Source organism: Sus scrofa, chromosome 5, assembly GCF_000003025.6.
Source record: "Sus scrofa isolate TJ Tabasco breed Duroc chromosome 5, Sscrofa11.1, whole genome shotgun sequence".
Taxonomy (NCBI): domain Eukaryota; kingdom Metazoa; phylum Chordata; class Mammalia; order Artiodactyla; family Suidae; genus Sus; species Sus scrofa.
Genome location: NC_010447.5, coordinates 6,801,912 through 6,822,324, shown reverse-complemented (window position 1 = coordinate 6,822,324; position 20,413 = coordinate 6,801,912). Strand labels below are relative to the sequence as shown.

Genomic DNA, 20,413 nt, shown 5'->3' with positions numbered 1-20,413 from the left:
GAGGGGAGTATTTGAAAAAGAGGGACAGGACACAGGGCATTTGCTAAGGATACAGAGTTCCAGAGGGCACAGTGGAAGGGATTTGGCATCAGAAAAGAGCAGGTCCTGAGCCGTATGGGAATGACCTGAAAGTTCTGGGCTTTCCAAGGTGATTGATGCGAACAGGAGAAAAAGACGCAGTAGGCATCGTTTTAATGGCTTCAAGACTAATAGTGGTGGCAAGGCTGGTCCTTGGGGGTCCCCTCTTCGTATTTACCAGTGGTGGCATGGAGACTTGGAAAAGAGTTTGCAGAGCTCCAGCCTTCCACTCTTAGATGTGAATCCATAAATGACAGGCAATTTTTATTACACTTCAAAAATGTTTATATAAATGGCAACGTACAATCACAACTTGATTTTTTATGTCAGTTTTATTTAAGTTTATTTATGCAGTTTCTTATTATAGTATAAAATACTCAAACAAAAATTTACTATCTTAACCATTTTTTAGTGTACATTTCAATGGTATTAAGTACATTAACATTGTTGGCAACTGTCACCACCATCCATCTCCAAAATTCTTTTCATCTTGCAAAACTGAAACTCTATAACCACTAAACAATAACTCCTCTGAGTTCCCATCATAGCTCAACAGTAATGAACCTGACTAGTATACATGAGGGCATGGGTTCGATCCCTGGCCTTGCTCCGTGGGTTAAGGATCCAGTATTGCCGTGAACTATGGTGTAGGTTGCAGACATGTCTTGGATCTGGCATGGCTGTGGCTCTGGCTTAGGATAGCAGCTACAGCTCTGATGCGACCCCCTAACCTGGGAACTTCCATATGCCGGGGGTGCAGCCCTAAAAAGACAACAACAAAAAAGACCCTCCTCTATGTGAATTGAGTACTTGACATGTGCCAGATGCCTTGTGGGTCCTTGTAGAGTTGCAGGAATCAAACAAATTCCCTGTCTCCAGAGAGCACTGGTTTGGAAAGAGAGACAAAAAGATCTCCTACAAGGCAGGGAACAACAGCAACGCGTGCTCTCCTGGAGTTGGAGGACTGTCAAGAGCTGTGAAAGCACACGGGCCGAGAGACTGTATCTGATTGTAGTCTCAGGAGGGCCTTTGCTGAGGAGATGGAGTTGGTGACGGGAGAACTTTCAGGTTGAAAGTAGAGCAAGATTTAAGCACAGAAGTGGGAAGCTGTCCAGTCTGTCCATCCAAGGAAGGAAGCCTAGTGTTGCGTGGCTTGGCCGCCTCATAAGGGCGACAGAGTGGAGAGAAGCTGGGAGGTAGAGTTAAGTCTTTCATAACATGATCAAAAATGACATTAGGAAAGCAATTACATTTACAATAGCATTAAAAAATAAAATACATAGGAATAAATTTAGCAAAAGAAGTGCAAGGGCTTGATCCCTGAAAAATCACAAAACATCATTGAAAGAGGACCTAGAGAAGTCGACATCCCGTGTGCATGAGTCAGAATACCTAGCGGCCAGTTCTACGATAAGTAAGTTCTGAGGATATAATGTACAATGTCCAACGTGAAGACTGTCGCCAACAATGCTGTTTTGTCTATTTGAAAGTTGCTAAGAAAGCAGGTCTTAAAAGTTCTCATCACACGAGGAAAAAACTTTTGTAAGTGTAAAGTGATGGAGGGCATCTAAACTTATTGTGGTCATCACCTTATATATTAACCGATCGTTACATTGTACACCTTCAACTTATATGATGCTGTATGTCAGTTGTATCTCATGAAACTTGGGAAAAGAAAGACTTAAAAGTATTAACATGGCAATACTCCCCAAGCTGATCTATAGATTCAACATAATCGTAATCAAAATCCCAGTTGTCCTTTTTTCTTTGGGTCCAGAAATGGACAGGCTGCTCCTAAAATTCATATGGAAATGAAAGGGACTCAAAATAGAAAAAAACAATCTTGAAAAAGAACAAAGTTAGAGGAGTCACACTTCCTTTTTTTTTTTTTTTTTTTTTTTTTGGCTACACCTGCAGTGTGTGGAAGTTCTGGGGCCAAGGATTGAACCCCTGCCACACCAGTGACCTGAACCACCACAATGACAATGATAGATCCTTAATCCATTGAGCCACCAGATTCACACCTCTTTTTTTTTTTTAATTTTTAAAAGCAATTTTAAAAACAAAAACAATTTTTGAATTTTTTTTTTTTTAATTTTATTTTTTGTTGTTGTTGTTGTTGTTGCTATTTCTTGGCCGCTCCCGCGCATATGGAGTTCCAGCTAGGGTTGAATTGGAGCTGTAGCACCGCCTACGCCAGAGCCACAGCAACGCGGGATCCGAGCTGCATCTGCAACCTACACCACAGCTCACGGCAACGCCGGATCATTAACCCACTGAGCAAGGGCAGAGACCGAACCAGCAACCTCATGGTTCCTAGTCGGATTCGTTAACCACTGCGCCACGACGGGAACTCCTTTTTCTTTCTTTCTTTTTTTTTTTTTAATTTTATTTTTTTTGTTGTTGTTGTTGTTGTTGTTGCTATTTCTTGTGAAGTTTTTTAATTAAATTTTTCTTTGGCTGCACTTGTGGTGTGCAGTAGGTGCAACCCCACCCCCACCCCCGCCGCCAAAAATGCTATTGGGACAGCAGGATATCCACATGCAACAGAGTGAAGTTGGACCCTTACCTCACACCATGCACAAAAATTAACTCAAAACGGATCAAAGACCCCAATGAAAGTGTCAAAACTGCAAAATTCTTAGAGTAACATATGAAGGAACTTGAGCTTTGTTGTATGTGCAATGGGAAGAGAGAGGTTTTTGAGGGTTAGCAAATGATTCAACACACCTGCTCTTTGCTTTCTGTGTGCCAGGCCCTATGCCAGGTGCACAGATTGATCTGCTACAGTCCCTGCCCTCAAGCAGTTCCAGTCTAGTGGGAGAGGTAGAAACGCACATGCTGACAATCATGACACACTGTGGTAAGTATCATTCCAGAGTCGGGCTTCTCGGCCACAGCACTGTTTAACATTTTACACAGCATAACCCTTTCCTGTGGGAAGATGTCCTGTGCATTGTAGGATGTTGAGCAGAATCCCTGCTCTCTTCCACTAGATGCCAGTAGCACTGCCCAAATCAAGACAATCAAAAGTGTCTTTAGACATTTGTAAATGTCCCTTGGGGAGCAGAATCACCCCCAGTTGAGGACTGCTCTTATAAGATAAGCACAGTGAAGTTGAGGACTGCTGTTATAAGGTAAGCACAGACGGTGATGGAATGAGCCAGGGAAGATATCCTGGAGCCCTGAAAAGCCAGTACATTTTTTGCTGTTACGTCTTAGCTTTGTGTATTGGGGATTGGGGTCTCTTGGGCCCTCTACAAGGTGTATTCAGCTCCTTTCTTCTTTTCCCCCAGGCCGTGGCCAGTGCCATCAGAAAATTCCTGGAGTGGGTCCCGGACTTGCACCTAGTCTACACCCACCACCCCCACCTACTCAGGTTATTCCTGTTGTATCCAGAGCTGATGAGTAGGTTTGGGCACCGTGTCCTGGACCTTTGGTTCTCCTGGGAAGAGAGCAGCTATGAGGAGCTGGATGATGTCTCCTCTGGTGGGCAGCCCACCCTTCCTGCCAGCTTAGCAGTCCTGTTTCACATACTCAGAAGCAGCCCCAGCATCCTGCTCATTTTGCTAGTAGGTTACCACTTGGCTCATTTTTGCTTTTAGAGGTGACAGGCCCTGTCTCTGGGAACTGGTTTATTGAAGTCAGGAGGCACCTGCAGCTGCTTCTGCCCACCTCTGGGCTTATCGCAGTTTCCATGTGAGTAGGCGGTCCTGTCGGCTGGCGGATGCCTGGTTTCTGAAAGTCCATACCCTTTCCTAAGTCTGATGGAGGTGTGCTTACTGAAAGATATGTGCCTCTCTAGTCCCCAGAGACTATAACCATGAAATGCTGACCTTGGTCACCATTCCCTCTCACCTTCCTATCTTCTCTTGAGCTGGTCCTGCTAACAAGGGTTTGATGTCAGAGGACACCCCGGGGCGTGTAGATGAAGATGTCTGATTGCAGAGAGACAGGCTGTTTTTGGCAGTAATTCACTGGCTAATGCTACAGTGTGTAGTGCACTCCCTTGGGCATACCTAGAATTCTTTATTGAGTTTATCGCATATTCCAGCGCTCTTTAATGAAGTAAGACATTCCTGTAATTTCTGTCAGGTCCATCAGTTAGGTAAGTAGGCTGCCTGTTGTCTGCAGTTTCTAACACTGGCTTTAAGTCATTTTCCCGTGCTCCTTATTATAGGTATAACTGCTATAATTTATTTATGTATTTTAAAAAGGAAATTATTTATACATTCGACAGTTCATATTGAGTGACCAGTTACTAGTGGCAGGTCCCAAGCTAATTGAGCACATTAGCATATGAAATGCTTGGTTTAGAGCCCCTGCCTTCAACGCCAGTTCATGAATGTGGCCCCTCCATAGTCCAGCTCTTCAGAGAAGAGTAGTTATTATTTTGATATTCTTTTTTTCTTTTTTTTTTTTGTCTTTCTTTTTAGGGCCACACCCATGGCATATGGAGGTTCCCAGGCTAGGGGTCCAATCAGAGCTATAGCCACCAGCCTACACCAGAGCCACGGCAACATGGGATCTGAGCCGCATCTGCGACCTACACCACTGCTCATGGCAACGCCCTATCCTTAACCCACTGAGCGAGGCCAGGAATCGAACCTATGTCCTCATGGATGCCAGTCAGGTTCGTTAACCACTGAGCCACAGTGGGAACTCCCTTGATATTCTTTTTTTAAAATTGAAGTATAGGAGTTCCCGTCTGGCGCAGTGGTTAACGAATCCGACTGGACATGAGCTTGCGGTTCGTCTGCCTTGCTCAGTGGTTAAGGATCGCGTTGCGTGAGCTGGGTGGTTGCAGACGCGTGGATCCTGCGTTGCTGGCCTGGCGTAGGCGGTGCTACAGCTCCGATTCAACCCTAGCTGGAACTCATATGCCGGGAGCGCCAAAGAATAGAAAAAAAAAAAAAAAATGAAGTATAGTGATTACAATGTAGTGTTAATTTCTTCTGTACAGCAAAGGATTCACTTACACATGTGTATGTATTTTAAAAAATATTCTTGGAGTTCCCATCGTGGCGCAGTGGTTAACGAATCCGACTAGGAACCATGAGGTTGCGGGTTCGATCCCTGCCCTTGCTCAGTGGGTTGACAATCCGGTGTTGCCGTGAGCTGTGGTGTAGGTCACAGACGCAGCTCAGATCCCATGTTGCTGCAGCTCTGGCATAGGCCGCCGGCTACAGCTCCAATTAGACCCCTAGCCTGGGAACCTCCATATGCCGCGGGAGGGGCCCAAGAAATGGCAAAAAGACAAAAATATATATATTTTTCCATTATTGTTTATAATAGGACATTAAATATAGTTCTCTGTGTCCTTCGATAGTCTTATTATCAAAAAACATGATTCCCTGATTTATGGGAGTGACTGTGGTGGAAATAACACCTGCATTTATGTATCTCACGTCCTGCATTCAGATCCTGACTGTGCCACTTACTAGCTGTGTGAACTTTGGCACATCACATAATCTCTTTGCGCCTCCGTTTCCTCCTGTTTAGGAGAGACTTACTAGGCAGGATGATGCACGGGAGGTGCTGAGTGAGTGCTCGCTCCCTAGGATCTGTAACAGCATCACCTGGGGCCCTTCTGCAGCATCTCGTTACCGCCCACCTGTCCCCAACCATAATGCCCTCTGAGCTCTGGCTTTCTACTCTCCTGCTCAGGACCTCATCTATTCCAGCCCCGTGGACACAGCCCGCAAGGTACTGATCATCCTGAGGGCCTTTTTGAGGAGGAATGTGGATGTCCAGGTGGGCGGTCTCATCCGAGGCCACTTCCTGTTGATTCTACAGCACCTACTGCTGGAACATGGGTCCTCCCCCTCAGGAGGTCAGTCTGAAACTGCTGGGGGCATGTTTTTACCTGAATGTCAGAAAAGAATGGGCATATCTGGAGTTCCGTGGTAGCTCAGTGCGTTAAGGATCTGGTGTTGTCACTGCTGTGGGACAGGTTTGATCCCTGGCCTGGGAACTTCTGCTTGCTGCAGGTATGGCAAAAAAAAAAAAAAAAAGAGTAGTCATCTCTGCCCTGATGAGGTCTGCTCTGCTAGAAAGAATCAGAGTTTTTTCTGCAAAAGAAAAATCAGGCCAGTGGGGCATCAAACAAAACTTTATCTCCTTTCTCTCGTTGGAGAGGGATGCGCAACACGTTTGGTGTGCATGTGCACACACGTGTGTGCGTGTGTGTGTGTGTGTGTGGTGTGTGTGTGTGTGTGTGTGGTTTGAGTATGCTTCATGTCTCTGTGTGTTTAGCATGGGTGGGTGTATTTCACATATGTGTGCATGTGCCCGCCCTGCACAGCATGTGCTCAGAGCTGTTTATCATAAGACGACAGCCTCCAGTTAGGAAGAAGAAAGTAGGAAGTATTGCAGAAGTCAGGGAGGCTGCAGCAGCCAGCAGGGCCTGGGAAGGGGTTGGATCTGTGATGTATTAGAAGCTTCTGATGAAATCCAGAAGGATGGTTTCCAAATCTAGAACGGATTCTCTGGAGTCAAGGAAATTTGGCATTTGGTACAGTGTGACTACATTGAAAAGACTGGAATTGGTTTGTCTTATCCTATTTTTAGAAAGTTGAGTTTTTAGGAGTTCCTGTTGTGGTGCAGAGGAAACAAATCCGACTAGTAACCACGAGGTTGCGGGTTCGATCCCTGGCTTTGATCAGTGGGTTAAAGATCCAGCGTGGCCATGAGCTGTGGTGTAGGTCGCAGCCATGGCTTGGATCCTGTGTGGCTGTGGCTGTGGCTGGTAACTGTAGCTCTGATTTGGCCCCTAGCCTGGGAACCTCCATGTGCTGTGGGTGTGGCCCTAAAAAGCAAAAAAAAAAAAAAAAAGAAAAGTCGAGTTTTTAAATTAAATTTCTAAGCAATTAAGAGGAGGTAGGAGGAGAGCTATTCCTCACTTGGTCCAGTCCTGATTGAGGATGGAGGTTTAGAGGTATGTTTAAGGGTATCTGGAGGAGCTGAATCCTTCCTTTTTAGGGAAGGATGAGCCACAACTGATAATGATGTTTAAGAGCTATGGGATTTCTTGGAAACACATGGTAGAAAGACCATGGGCATTGGATTCACATTTGGGTTCAAATCCTGGCCCTACCACATACAGGCTGTGGGACCTTGGAGATGTCGCTTAGCCTCTCTGGGCCTCCGTTTTCTTTTATTTTCTTTTTGGTCACGCCCCAGGCACGTGGAAGATGCAAAAGTTCTTGGGACAGGAATTGAACATGCACCACAGCAGTGACGAGAGCCACAGCAGTGACAGTGCTAGATCCTTAACCATTAGGCCACCAAGGAACTCCTGGGCCTCAGTTTTCGTAACTGCAAAATAGGAATAACAGTCCCTGCTTCACATGATTTTTAAGAGGATTAAGTAAAATAATGAATTCCCGGTACCCAACCCAAAGTTGGCACTCAGTACGGCAGTTGCCCCTCTTCCAAATGAAGAAGTAAGAAGACGGGAATGGGAGTGAATCCCAATGAACCGTTTACAGTTGGGGGGGGGTGCTGTCTGACTTGGGCTGATCTCATCATCAATGCCCCTGACCAGCCCTCCTTGTTCCTCACAGCCTCGGGGAACCTGCCTTTGCTGCTGAGCCTCCTCTCCTTAGTGCAGCTGAGGAACGAATCAGAGCAGGAACTGGACAGCATGGCCATGAAGCTCCTTCACCAAGGTGCCATGGCTGCTTGGGACAGTGCCTGAGGACCTGCCTGGGACTGGGGGTGCTATGGGTCCTCCCTCAGTCGTGCTGGTCTTGCTCCTTTCTTCCATCCTTTAATCCTTTTGGAAGAAGCTAGTGGGTCAATCTGTTCCTGTGGGCTTCTTGATAAGGGACCTTCCAGATCTTTCTCTGCTTGCTCTCTGGGAAAGTTTAGAAAACAAAAAAACAACAACAAAATAAGTCATTGTGTGACACACTCCAAAATCAGAAATGCCTGTGTTTGTTCTCAGCTTAGCGCCTAGCTGTGCAGCCTTGGGCGATCGCCTAGCCTCTGTGAGCTTCTGGTCCCTCATCAGTAAAATAATAACATGCACCTGATTTAGGGTTGCTGCGAGGCATAACTGTGATGTACGTACAGGGCCAGCTGCTTGGCTCACAGTATTCCCTCAAGGTGTACGATCCAGGGAGATTCATTTCTCCTGGAACGAGCTCGGTTCTCTGCCTCACCCCACAGCTGGCTCAGGACATGGCGATCCAGTTCTTTAGACCTCTTTTCTGCCCACATTCCAAACCACGTTAGGACGTTTTATTGCTCATTCATGTAGTTCTCTGTTTATAGGCAGCGCCCTTAGGAAGATTTGTTGTGGAAAGGTTGAAATTAATAGGAAAAATCGTGTGTTTTCATTACCTGTTGACTTTCAGGTCCCCTGGCCATAGGTGTGGATGGTATTTTTTCCCTGCCAGGAGCCCACGTCTTCTCAAGAGTAGATCATTGTCGGGCTTGGAAGGGCCACCAGGCCCCCCTTGGTGTTGGTCATCACTGGCCTCTCTTATCCTGTCAAGGCTGACACTCAGCTGGGAGGGAGGCCTGTGTTTGACAAAAACAGCCATAAAAAGGGCCTCTAACAGGGAGGAGTAACGGGCTGAAACATACACGTGAGATGAATATATATTTACATAAAACGCTTGTGTACTTTTATTTGAGATCAGTGAGGGGCGAGGGTATGACTAGGTCTTGTTGACCATCAGCCAAGTAAAGCCAGGTGGGATGTGGCTGCCAAAAAAGTGAAGGGAGACTTGGGTAGATTTCACATCTAGGGGGCAGGGGAGCAAGGAGTGGCAACTCCTGGAGGAAAGGGATGTGTTCTGTAGATGTCTACTCTACATCCAATAACTCTTTAAGGGCTGGGGACCATGAAGAGGCATTTAATCTTGCCTTGAGAGATTAAGGAAGGCTTCATGAGGGGACTGAACTTTGAGCTGAATCTTGATCGCCGAATAGGAGGTAAGGAGTTAGCCAGATGGAGGTGATATGAGGAAGTGAGTATGGCAAGTATAGGGACCTGCACATCTGTGGTTACAGAGGTCCCCTAGGAAGGTGGTGAGTGCCCTCTTGCTGGGACAGTTAAGAGACTGGGTCTTCTTTCTGCTCGTGGTGGCAGATGGCCCACATGCCCTCTATGTGCAGCTGTGGGCTGCTTGCCTGATGTTTGTTCAGAGGACAATGTAACATGCCTTTAGGTTTGTCACTGTTTCTTTCCATTGGCGGTAATATCAGGGACAGTTTGTGCTTGGTCCTCAAAACTGACATCTGAAATTAGCCCATTGAGGGCCATTATCTGTAAGAAGTGCGAGTGCTGGTGTGTGTTAAAGCCATGGAGTGCTGAGCATGGGGGCTCCTGGGGATTCTCGTCTCTTGCAGTGAGCAAGCTGTGTGGGAAATGCAGCCCCACTGACACGGACATCCTGCAGCCCTCCTTCAACTTCCTGTACTGGAGCCTTCATCAGACCACGCTGGGCAGTCAGAAAAGAGGTGCTGGGGCCCAGGCTGGGGCAGTGAAGAGGAAGGGAGCTGGGCAGTGCTGTGGCCTGTGCTGCCCTCAGTTTTTCCAGCTTAAAAAACAAAAAATAATGGAGTTTCCTGATGGCCTAGCAGATTAAGGATCCAGTGTTGTCACGGCTGTGGCACAGGTTCCGTCCCTGGCCCAGAAAGTTCTGCATGCCACAGGTGTAGCTAAATAAATAAATAGGTAGGTAGGTAGATAGATAGATAGATAGATAGATAAGGGGGTATGTGGCTGGATCAGATGTTCATAAGGTTCCTTCTGGTCCCAATAACCTGTGGTTCCAAAGTGAAACTTGGATCCTTAGAGCCCCAGACTGATCCTTTTGCCCATCCACCGTGTATGTGAAGCACCCATTGGGTACTAAGGACACAGCGGCAGTGAGCTTGGGGTCCTGTGTAACTTATTTGTCCCCTGCCCTGTCTGACCCTCTACAGCTGCTGCAGTGCTCCTGAGCAACACAGCCCTGATAGAGCTTCTGGAGAAGATGCTGGCGCTCACCTGGGCCGAGGAGGGCTCGCCTGGGACCACGCTCCTCTGCTCTGCCTGGCTGCTCACTGCCTCCTTCTCTGCCCTGCAACACAGTGGGGGTCTGCAGGTTAGTCTCTAATGCCTGTGGCTTTGGGGTCTGCGTGGCTCTCAGAGGAGTGCTGAAGATCCTGAGTTCTGGTCCTAGCTTTGTGGCTTATTAGCTGTAACCTTGGCAAGATATTTAACTCCGAGCTTCAGTTTCTTGCCTACAAAACAGAGAAAACATGCAAGGCTGTTGTTCAGTTAGTTTACGTTAATCCGTTTAGCACATATGGATCACCTCCATGCCAGGCCGTCCTCTGGGAACAGAGGAATAAAAAATGCGTATAGCTTATACCTCACACTTGGGGAACTTGTGTTGTGGTCCTTAAGCAAAGCCTCGAAAGGTAAGTAAGAGTGTTCTGAGCAAAGATAGTGCGGAAGGGCACTCCAGGCAACGAAGATGATGTGAGCACAGGCCTGAAGCTGCACAAATTTAAGACTTGGTGTATATATTTGAAGAGTGGAGAGGTACTGCATGGCTGGACTGTGGGGAGTGGACATCAGAATGGACAAGAAGGCAGAATCCAGCCTGTGACCTTGAAGGGGTGGGAGGCAAACTGTGAAGTGCCACACCTGTGTAAGCTGTCATGTGGCTGATTGAGAAGGTGCTGCAGGGAACAGGAGAGCCATGGACATGTCCACAGAGCGTCTCCTTTCCTCTCAGCCACTTCCCTGTATGACCTTGTCATCCTAGAGCCCAGCACGAGCTCCTCTGTGCACTGCTTCACATTCGGGTGTCTCCCACCTAAGGCTGGCTGCCTCTGGTAGACAGAAATCATCTCCTAGCCTTTGCAGTATCCTTGCACTGTGCCCAGCCCTGTGTCAGTCTAGTTCCAAGCACATAGTTACTTGTACAGAAGTGAAGTTGGAGTTCCTGTTGTGGCACAGTGGTTAACGAATCCGACTGGGAACCATGAAGTTGCGGGTTCGGTCCCTGCCCTTGCTCAGTGGGTTAAGGATCCGACTTTGCCGTGAGCTGTGGTGTAGGTCGCAGATGCGGCTCAGATCCCCCGTTGCTGTGGCTCTGGCGTAGGCCTGCGGCTGTAGCTCCAATTCAACCTCTAGCCTGGGAACCTCCATATTGCTGCCGAGCGGCCCAAGAAATGACAAAAAGACAAAAAAACAAAAAACAAAAAACAAAAAAACAACCCAGAAGCGAAGTTAGTTTCAAAGTTTGGCCTCTAGGGGGGCAGTAAGCTATGGCAAATCTGCACTATAGCCGATCCTCAGGTAGTTGCCAGTGGGGTCAATTCAGGATAGGAACTCCTTCTGCTTTTCTAAGTGAGGCTCTTGCACCCACCCATAGCCCCGAAGCCACCTGCCTGAGTGGAAGGAAGCCTGCCCCTTGTCCTTGGCTCTGCCCTGGCCCTCAGCGCAGACCTAGCCAATTCCTTAACTACCCCGACTCTAAGTCCTCCCCTCTGTCCTAGTTCAGGCCTGATCATTCATCCTCACCACTAATGTGGCCTAGTCCCAGTCTCCTGGCCCCCAGCCTCTCCCTTCCTCTCCCTCTCCTATGCCCACATCGTCGCCTGTTCACACCTCCCCTCTGCCCACACTCCTTCGCCGCCTTTTTGTTCTCCTCATGGTTGCTGAGACCCTTCCTACAAGCCCCTCTGCAGCCTTACTTCCTGCCACCCTGCCCTCCGTTCCTGTCTTCTGACCAAGTGTTAGCTCTTTTCCCAGTCGGCCCTGCTCTTTCACATTGCCATCCCTTTTTGTTTGTCTGTTTATTTTTGGTTGATTTTTTTAAATTTATATATGTATATGCTACTTTGCAAGTAGATGTATTTTTTGGTTGATTTTTAATAGCCATTATTTTAGGACAGTTTTAGATTTATGGAAAATTGAGCAGATAGCACAGAGTTCCCATATGACCTCCACACACAGCTTCCTCAGTGAACATCTTAGGTTAGCATGGCATCTCTATACCATTATACAAGTTGACTCTTCTGCCTAGAAACTGCTGCTTCCACCAGCTTACAAGCATTTTAGGAACTGCTTTGTGCCAAACTGATAGATCCAAGTAGAGGAGAAGCTGCCTTGAGGCAGCTTATGTTCTGGGCAAAGAGAGCAGAGTCTTCTCCCAGCTTTGAACCTGCAGCCTCAACTAACCCTCCGTCATGGTGTTGACATGAAGGAGCACATTCACGATGCTGATGCTTAACTGACCTTCACAATAGCTGCAGAGGGAGTGAGGCAGGCACCGCTGTCCCCATCTCATGGGTGAAGGAAGTAAGGCAGGCTGAGAGAGGTGCAGTGCAGTGAATTGCCCACAGCCACACAGCTGAAAAGTGGCAGAGCCAGGATTTTGATTCTGGGCCATCTGACCCAAAATCTGAGTTAGTGGATGGTGGGCTGAGGTGCAGACAGACCCACAGCTGAGGCGGGGGAGGACTCCCTGGTGGGGGAAGACTCCCTGGTGGGGGAGGACTCCCTGGCGGGGGAGGACTCCCTGGAGGGGGAGGACTGCCTGGCGGGGGAGGACTCCCTGGAGGGGGAGGACTGCCTGGCGGGGGAGGACTGCCTGGCGGGGGAGGACTCCCTGGTGCGGGAGGACTCCCTGGTGCGGGAAGACTCCCTGGTGCGGGAAGACTCCTTGGAGGGGAAGACTCCCTGGTGCGGGAAGACTCCCTGGTGCAGGAGCTCCCTGAGGACATGAGCAACTTGGGAGAAGCAGCCCTTCTGAAGTATGGGCTTGATTTTCCTCCTCAAGCTCCTAAAACCAAGACTATGTGGCTTCCTCTACAGAGGGAGTGCTTCTGGATGCAGTGGCTATGTGTGTGTGGATGGAAGAGATACTATGGCACGTTATTTTCTGCCCAAGCTCCCCGAGCATGTGGGTTATACCTTTATCCCTTGCCCTGCCAGGTTCACCAGATGCTTTCTGTGGAACTGGACCAAGTATTGAAGGCCCTCAGCTTCCCAAAGAAAAAGGCTGCACTGCTCTCAGGTGTGGGGCCAAGGGCCTCCAGCAAGAGAAGAAAAATCTTTCCCCTAGATTCTGAGGTGGGAACACCCCACCCAGACCAGCCTGTGGTCACCCCGCTATTATTGCATTGTGTTCCTCCTATGACAGAGCTTGGAGGGAGGTGGAGAAGGAGGCAGAACCTGGGTCTAAGGAGTTTCGTACTTTCAGCTTCTATCTTATGCTTCCTGCGGACAACCCTGCAACAAAGCTTCTCCTCTCCCCTGGTGACCCTACTGCCCTCAGGGGCCCAGCCACCGCCAGCCCCTGAGGACACTGTCCTATCCCCACTGGGAACATCACAAGTGCTGTCCCTGATCATTGGACTCCAGAACCTCCTGGTGCAGGTAAGGCCCTTACTGAGTGGGACCCTGGCAGTGAAGTCTGCTTCTCCCAGGGTGACCGCAGGAAGAGGTGGCTTGCCTGTCAAGAGCTTGGTATTTCCACCATGGCCATTAATTGGTTTTAAAGTTATGGTGACAGAAGTGAAACTCAATTTGGCTAACAACTGAGAAGTCCAAGGGTCAATACTGGCTTCAGGCACAGCTGGGATTCCAGAAGCTCAGACTCTGTCATCGGAACTCTCTCCATCTCTTGGATCTGCATTTCTCTCTGTCACCTTTATTGTCATGGCTTGGTAGGATGACCAGTAACAGCTCCTGGCTTATATCCTTCCAGCAGAAAGAAAGTTTCTCTTTCCTAGTAGTCGCATTAGCCTAGCTTGGTAAGGTGCCAATCACTATGCCCGAAACATGGGATGCTCTGATGCGCCTGGCTTGGGTCGGTGCCTTCTCCTGGAGGCTGGTGCGTGCGATCAGCCCTCCATAACTCACATGGACTGAGCATAAGAGAGGAATGGTTCTGCAAAAGAAAATTGTTCTCAAATGAAGGAGGAATAGATCCTGGACAAGCAAAAACAGATGTCCCCCTCAGAGGGGTTTGTGTTTTACAGCTTAGAGGATTCTTGGAGATCATTGTTTATTCAGTGATCATATGCTCTGAAAGGTGGAGGAGGCATGAAAATAGATCACATTTCTGCATTTGAGAAGTTAACAGTTTCAGGGCCAGCGGATGGTGCTACATAAATAAGAGGTGATAGGAGTTCCTCTTGTGGCTCAGCAGTTAACGAACCCAACCAGTACCCAGGTTCAATCCTTGGCCTTGCTCAGTGGGTTAAGGACCCGGTGTTGTCGGGAGCTCTGGTGTAGGTTACAGACATGGCTCAGATCCCACGTTGCTGTGGCTGTGGTGTAGGCCAGCAACTGCAGCTCCAATTCGACCCCTAGCCTGGAAACTGTATCCTGCGGGTGTGGCCCTAAAAAGACCAAAAAAAAAAAAAAGGTGATAATACAGTCTGGTCAGTGCTGGGCCAGAGGGGAGCACTGCACAGTGGGAGCACAGTACATACCTTATAGGCTGGTGCAGAGTGACTGTGAGGCTGGCTGTCTTTCTGGGAGAGATGCTTGGGCTGGTCTGGACATATCAAGTAACTTGTCCAAGGTCCCTGAGGTAGGGGGCATCAGAGATGGGATCGATCTTGACAGCTGCACAATTTTGTACTGTGATACGCACTCATTCCCTGTTCCTGGTCTTGTGGCCCATTCCTACCCATGATTTCCTGAGACTTCCTTCTCTTTCAAGGAGCTTATTGTCTGTGATTTTCATATATGAGCTGGTCACTGTAGGGTGACCAGGGCCCCAGATGTTTATGCTAGACTTGGACTCTCTTTTCCTGCTCTTTGAAGCTTGCCCAGGACAGATGGTCCCAGACCCACGTGGTCTGATCTGATGGCGAGGCATTACGGAGCAAGAAGAGAGAAGTGAGGGCAGCTGGCAAATGAGTGAGAGAGGTTTCAGAGACTTCCTGGGATGAACGTGGGGGCCTTGATTTGAGTAGACTCCACTTGGTGCCCAGGTAGTGACAGCACGTATCTGATATGGCTGTTGATTGTGGGCGATGATGGTCAAGGACTGTTCCCTACTGGGCTTGTGCACGATGTGGGAAGCGGGGGAGTATAAAGAGATAGCTGACGCTCCAGAAGTGGGCCTGTGTGGCTCTGTGTCTGCTGAGTCTTATCCTGCCAGCACCTCTGTGCACAAAGCTCTGTGCTCTTTGTGGATCAAACCTCTATCCTGTGTAGCATTTCTCTTTCTCTGTTTTAAGTTCCCATTTTCATATCAGTCTTCCCCAGGCTTTGAGCTCCTCAGAGATAGGGACTGGGTCTGGGTTAATCTTTGTGTCCTCCTTCCCCTTGTGGGTTCAAATCCAATTAGGATATCAGGAATCATATGCGAAACAAAGAATCAGCTTTATTGCTGATACATACTGTAGTAGAATGTAGGTTGGACTTAAGGTGAGAGTGGGCTTTTTTTTTTTTTCTTTTTTATGGCCACATCTGCAGCAAATGGAAGTGCCCGGGCTAGGGGTCAAATTGGAGCTGCATCTGCCAGGCTACACCACAGCCACAGCAACACCAGATCCAAGCCACATCTGCAACCTACACGGCAGTTAATAGCAACACAGGATCCTTCACCCACCAAGGGAGGGCAGGGATCGAACATACATCCTCATGGAAACTATGTTGGGTTCTTAACTTGCTGAACCACAACAGGAACTGCCTGGGCCTTTTTTTTTTTTTTTTTTTTTTTTTTAAGTCTGAGATTTTTCAAACAGAGCAAAGATGAATGAATTTTACAGTGAACCCTCATATACCCACTACCCCCATTCTACCATTAACATCTTACTATACTTGCTTTATCAAATCTGACCAAAAGGGTATTTGAATTACCCTCCTTCCCCCAGGCCAGAGCAGAAGCCCATAGGCAGGGAAATTGTATTTGCATTTCCATAATGTCCTTGTTGGACACTTACCCAGCTGGCCAAGATCTTAAGGGTTTGAGTTCATGGAAGGATGACCCTTAGTATTTTAATCCCACCCTGATGGCCTAGTAGGTGTTAAGCTTACATTTCACCTATTAGATAAATCTCTCCTTGGGTGAGGAGGAGCCAGTTAGAGGTAGGAAGAAGGGCAAATGCTTTCTCTCCAGTGTTTCTGAGAGTGCCAAAGTTCCTGTTTTAACATTCAGAACATAGAGAGGGGGGCAGGAGATTCCCTTATACTTACTGCCCATTGTGTGTATGTACCACATCTTCTTGATCCATTCCTCTGTCCATGGACATTTAGGTTGTTTCCATGTCTTGGCTATTGTGAATAGTGCTGCTGTGAACATCGGGGCACATGTATCTTTCTGAAGTATAGTTTTGTCTGGATATATTCCCAGGAGTGGGATTGCTAGATCATACGGTAATTCTATTTTTAGTTTTCTGAGGTGCCTCAGTACTGTTTTCCATGGTGGTTGCGCTAACTTACATTCCTACCAACAGTGTAGGAGGGCTCCTTTGTCTCCACACCCTCTGCAGCATTTGTTATTTGTAGATTTTTTAATGATGGCCATTCCGACCAATATGAGGTGGTATCTCATTGTAATTTTGATTTTCATTTCTCTAACAATTAGTGATGTTGAGCATCTTTTTTTTGGGGGGGGACATACCCACAGCATATGGAAGTTTCTGGGCCAGGGATTGAACCCATGCCACAGCAGCGACCCAAGCTGTTACAGTGACAACACCAGATCCTTAACCTGCTGTGCCACAGAACTCTGAAGTTAAGTATCTCTTCATGTGCCTACTGGCCATCCAAAAACATACCACAAACTTAATGGCTTAACACAGCACTCATTATCTCACCGTTCCCTTTGTCCAAAGTCTGGATGGGCTCAACCAGGTTCTTTACTTTAGGCCTCATAAGACTGAAATCAAGATACTGGCAGGGCTAAGTGCTTATCTGGGAGATCTGGGAAAAAACCATTTCTCCTGTGGGGTAGCCCTTTTAACTCTTTAAAGTTGCTCACATGACCCCTCTGTCTTCAGACCAGCACTGCACGCTGAGTCCTTCTTACACGTCCTCTCTGATTCCTCTTCTGCCTCCAGCCAGAGAAAACAGGCTGCTTTTAAAAGACTGGTGTGTTTAGATTGCCATGTAATGTAACCTAATCACAGGAGTAACATCTGGAAGCAAAGGTCATGGGACTATCTGCCTACCACATATGGTAAATGTATGTTTAACTTTGTAAGAAATCATCACACTGTTTTCCAAAGTGGCTGCACCATCGTGCCTTCCCATCCGAAGTGCATGAGCACCCCAGTGGCTTCACATCCTGGCCAACACTTGCTATTGCCAGTGGAGAGTAGCTCTTGGTAAGTGCATAGTGATATCTCAAGGTGGTTTTTCATTTTCATTTCCCTAAAGGCTAATGATAATAAGTTCTTTTCATAAGCTTATTAAAGGAGTTCCCATGGTGCCTCAGTGGTAACAAACTCGACTAGTATCATGAACTAGGGCCGGGTTCAATCCCTGGCCCTGCACAGCAGGTTAAAGGATCTAGTGTTGCCACAGCTGTGGTACAGGTCAAAACTATGGCCTGGATCTGATCGCTGGCCTGGGAACTCCACATACTGCATGGCAGCCAAAAAAGAAAAAGAAAAAGAAAGTTCTGCTGCTTTAAAAAAAAAAAAAAGATTTATATGCACTGGCTTAGATACACTGTGCAGCTCTTACAGGGTCTGTAATCTGTGAATCTCTTAATGGGCCCAGGGCCCATCCTTTTCTGAGACAAGTCTCTAAGCATAGGTAAGTCATTAGTATAAGCACTGGGCTTTGTGTGTGGATGAGAGATAAAATGGACAAACATTTCTTTTTTTTTTTTTAATATATCCATGGCATATGAAAGTTTCCAGGCCAGGGATCGAACCCACACCACAGCAGCGACCTAAGCCTATAGAGCCACAATCATAAATCTGAAATTCTGAAATCCAAATCGTTTTGAAAACCAATTTTATTTTTTTGCTTGGTTGGCACCAAAACCCATTGGTAGCAAAACCTGACATGAACTTCTGTGGGTTTTTGTGGTTTCTTGCAGAAGGACCCTCTGTTGTCTCATGCCTGTGTTGGCTGCCTGGAGGCCTTGCTTGACTACCTGCATGCCCGGAGCCCAGACGTTGGTAGAAACTCTCCCCACTCTCTGATGGTCCCATAGCAAAGATTAGAGGCAGCCAGCACCTGCCACCCTCCCACCCCAGACTCCCATCCCCAGTTCTATGATTCACACTCATTTTTTAGAAATTCTTTTAGCAATACTGTGAGGGCACTACCATGCCCATCACACAGATGAGGACACTGAGGTTCAGGGATGTCAAGTAAGTTGCCTCAGCCAAGGGTCACAAAGCTCTTAAGTGGCAGAGCTCTTCCTGTTGCCCACCTCCTGAAACAGAGGGACACATGGTCTCCCTGAGCCAGCAGCATGGGTTGATAGAAGCCCAGGAAAAAAAGAAACCTCCTGGGGTCAGTTTATCCAATGCCCTGCCTTTAGCTGATCAACCCATTTTTGAGCCAGTAGGAGAAAGTGCTCTTGGGCAACATTCCAAGGCCTTTGGAAAAGCAGCGTTAGTAACGCAGAGTGACCGGTGTTTCCCATAGCACTTCATGTGGCCTCCCAGCCCTGGAATCGTTTTTTGCTCTTCACCCTCCTGGATGCTGGAGAGAATTCCTTCCTAAGACCTGAGATCTTGAGGCTCATGACACTGGTAAGTGCAGAAAGGATGGTCTCAGGGTCTGAAGAATATCCTCCAAGAAGGTAGAAGGGCTGGGTGGGCCTTCACCCTGCAAGAGGCCTGGCTAGAGAATTCCTCTCAATGCCCACATCTCCTTAGCTCAGAAGACCTGGACATTCTTTCTCATTCACTCACTCATGAAACATTGACCAAGGCGGCCTTGCCACATGCCAGCTCCTATGCTAGGTACCAAAGATGTCAATGAGCCAAATGTTCTGCCTTAAAGGTTCCTCAGTCTAGAGAAGGAGATACACAGGGAAACCACTAGTTAAAATATGATGTTCGTCATAAAAGAGTAGAAGATGTGCTAAGTGCCTGGCATGCAGTATGTGCGCACTAAGTAAACAACAAAGCAGCAAGCCTGTGCATGATAGTGAAGCGGAATAAATCAGCGGTTGGCGTGAGAACCCAGAGCTGGGAGGGAGAGGTGAATAAGAATGTAGTAAGCACTCCGTTCATGCCTGAATTTCCTTTTTTTCTTTTTTAAGGGCTGCACCTGCAGCACATGGAAGTTCCCAGGCTAGGGGTCGAATAATTGGAGCTGCAGCTGCTGGCCTATGCCGCGGCCATAGCAACTTGGGATCTGAGCTGCGTCTGGGACCTATACCACAGCTCATGGCAACGTTAAGACCCACTGAGTGGGGCCAGGGGTCGAATCCGCAACTTTATACATATTTGTTGGGTTTGTAACTCGCTGAGCCACAACAGGAACTCCCCTGAATTTCTTTAATAAAGTGAAAGAACATTCAGTTGTGAAGGTTACATTTTAGCTGAGGCTTAAAAGGATTAATAGGCAGAGAGAAGGAAAAGTATTCTAGATATTGAAGTGAGAGCAGCAGGTGTACGAGCACATGATAGAGTGTCTGGGTAACCACACATAGTCTAGTGTGAGGTGTGAGGCTGAGGGGTAGGGTGGGGAGGTGGAGGGACTGAAGGGGTTGGCAGGGCCAGCTCTCGGGGTCTGGCAGCCCTCCTTATTACCTCACTCTCCCATGACACAGCCCCACCTTTGCCTACCAGCTCTGAGCTCCTCGAAGGCAGGGTTCTGTGGGCTTGATCTGTGTCCCCAGCCCAGGGCTGAGCATGGCAGGGGCACAGGAAATGTCTGCGAACAAAGGAGACGCTGAATCACTACATATTTGGGGTTTCTCTCCCTGGGCCAGTTTGTGCGGTTCCGGAGCAGCAGCATCCTCTCTCGTGAAGAGGTGGGTCACGTGCTGCAAGGCGCAGCTTTGGCTGACCTCTCTACCCTCTCAGATGCCACGCTCCAGGCTCTGCGTGGCTTCTTCCTGCAGGTGGGTTGGAAAGGGGTGCCATGTAGCCACTGGGAGGCCAGATCCTCTATACCATCTTTTCTGTGGAGGGTGGGAACTTGGGTCACAGCAGCCCACGGGAGGTCAGGAGCACGGGGTGAAGCGGAGCGGGGGCCCGTATAGAGTGGGCACTGAGAGAGCCTGCCTTCTCTACCCTCTTCTCCTCCCAGGTCCAGAGCATGGGCCTCCTGGCTGATCACAGCATGGCCCAGACCCTGCGGGCCTCCTTGCAAGGCCTTTCCCCCAGGGCCTCCATGGTCCAGCCACCCCTGCAGGACATGCTGTATCCTTTCTTGCATCTGGGAGCT

General features: G+C 48.1%; 1 protein-coding gene across 3 annotated transcripts in view; it reads left to right on the top strand.

The window, feature by feature from the left end:
• The window catches only part of MEI1 (meiotic double-stranded break formation protein 1), an 84,643-nt gene that overhangs the window by 48,275 nt on the left and 15,955 nt on the right, over positions 1-20,413 (top strand). For 2 of the 3 annotated variants that reach the window (XM_021091442.1, XM_021091441.1), the window contains exons 20-30: positions 3,375-3,650; positions 5,746-5,911; positions 7,644-7,748; positions 9,439-9,549; positions 10,018-10,178; positions 13,025-13,106; positions 13,293-13,468; positions 18,102-18,183; positions 18,659-18,765; positions 19,956-20,087; positions 20,276-20,388. In XM_021091442.1, coding sequence (XP_020947101.1) covers positions 3,375-3,650; positions 5,746-5,911; positions 7,644-7,748; positions 9,439-9,549; positions 10,018-10,178; positions 13,025-13,106; positions 13,293-13,468; positions 18,102-18,183; positions 18,659-18,765; positions 19,956-20,087; positions 20,276-20,388 — 1,511 coding nt within the window. Of the gene's footprint in view, positions 1-3,374; positions 3,651-5,745; positions 5,912-7,643; positions 7,749-9,438; positions 9,550-10,017; positions 10,179-13,024; positions 13,163-13,292; positions 13,469-18,101; positions 18,184-18,658; positions 18,766-19,955; positions 20,088-20,275; positions 20,389-20,413 lie in introns of those variants that run through there. The other variant, XM_021091443.1, reaches the window with a different exon arrangement.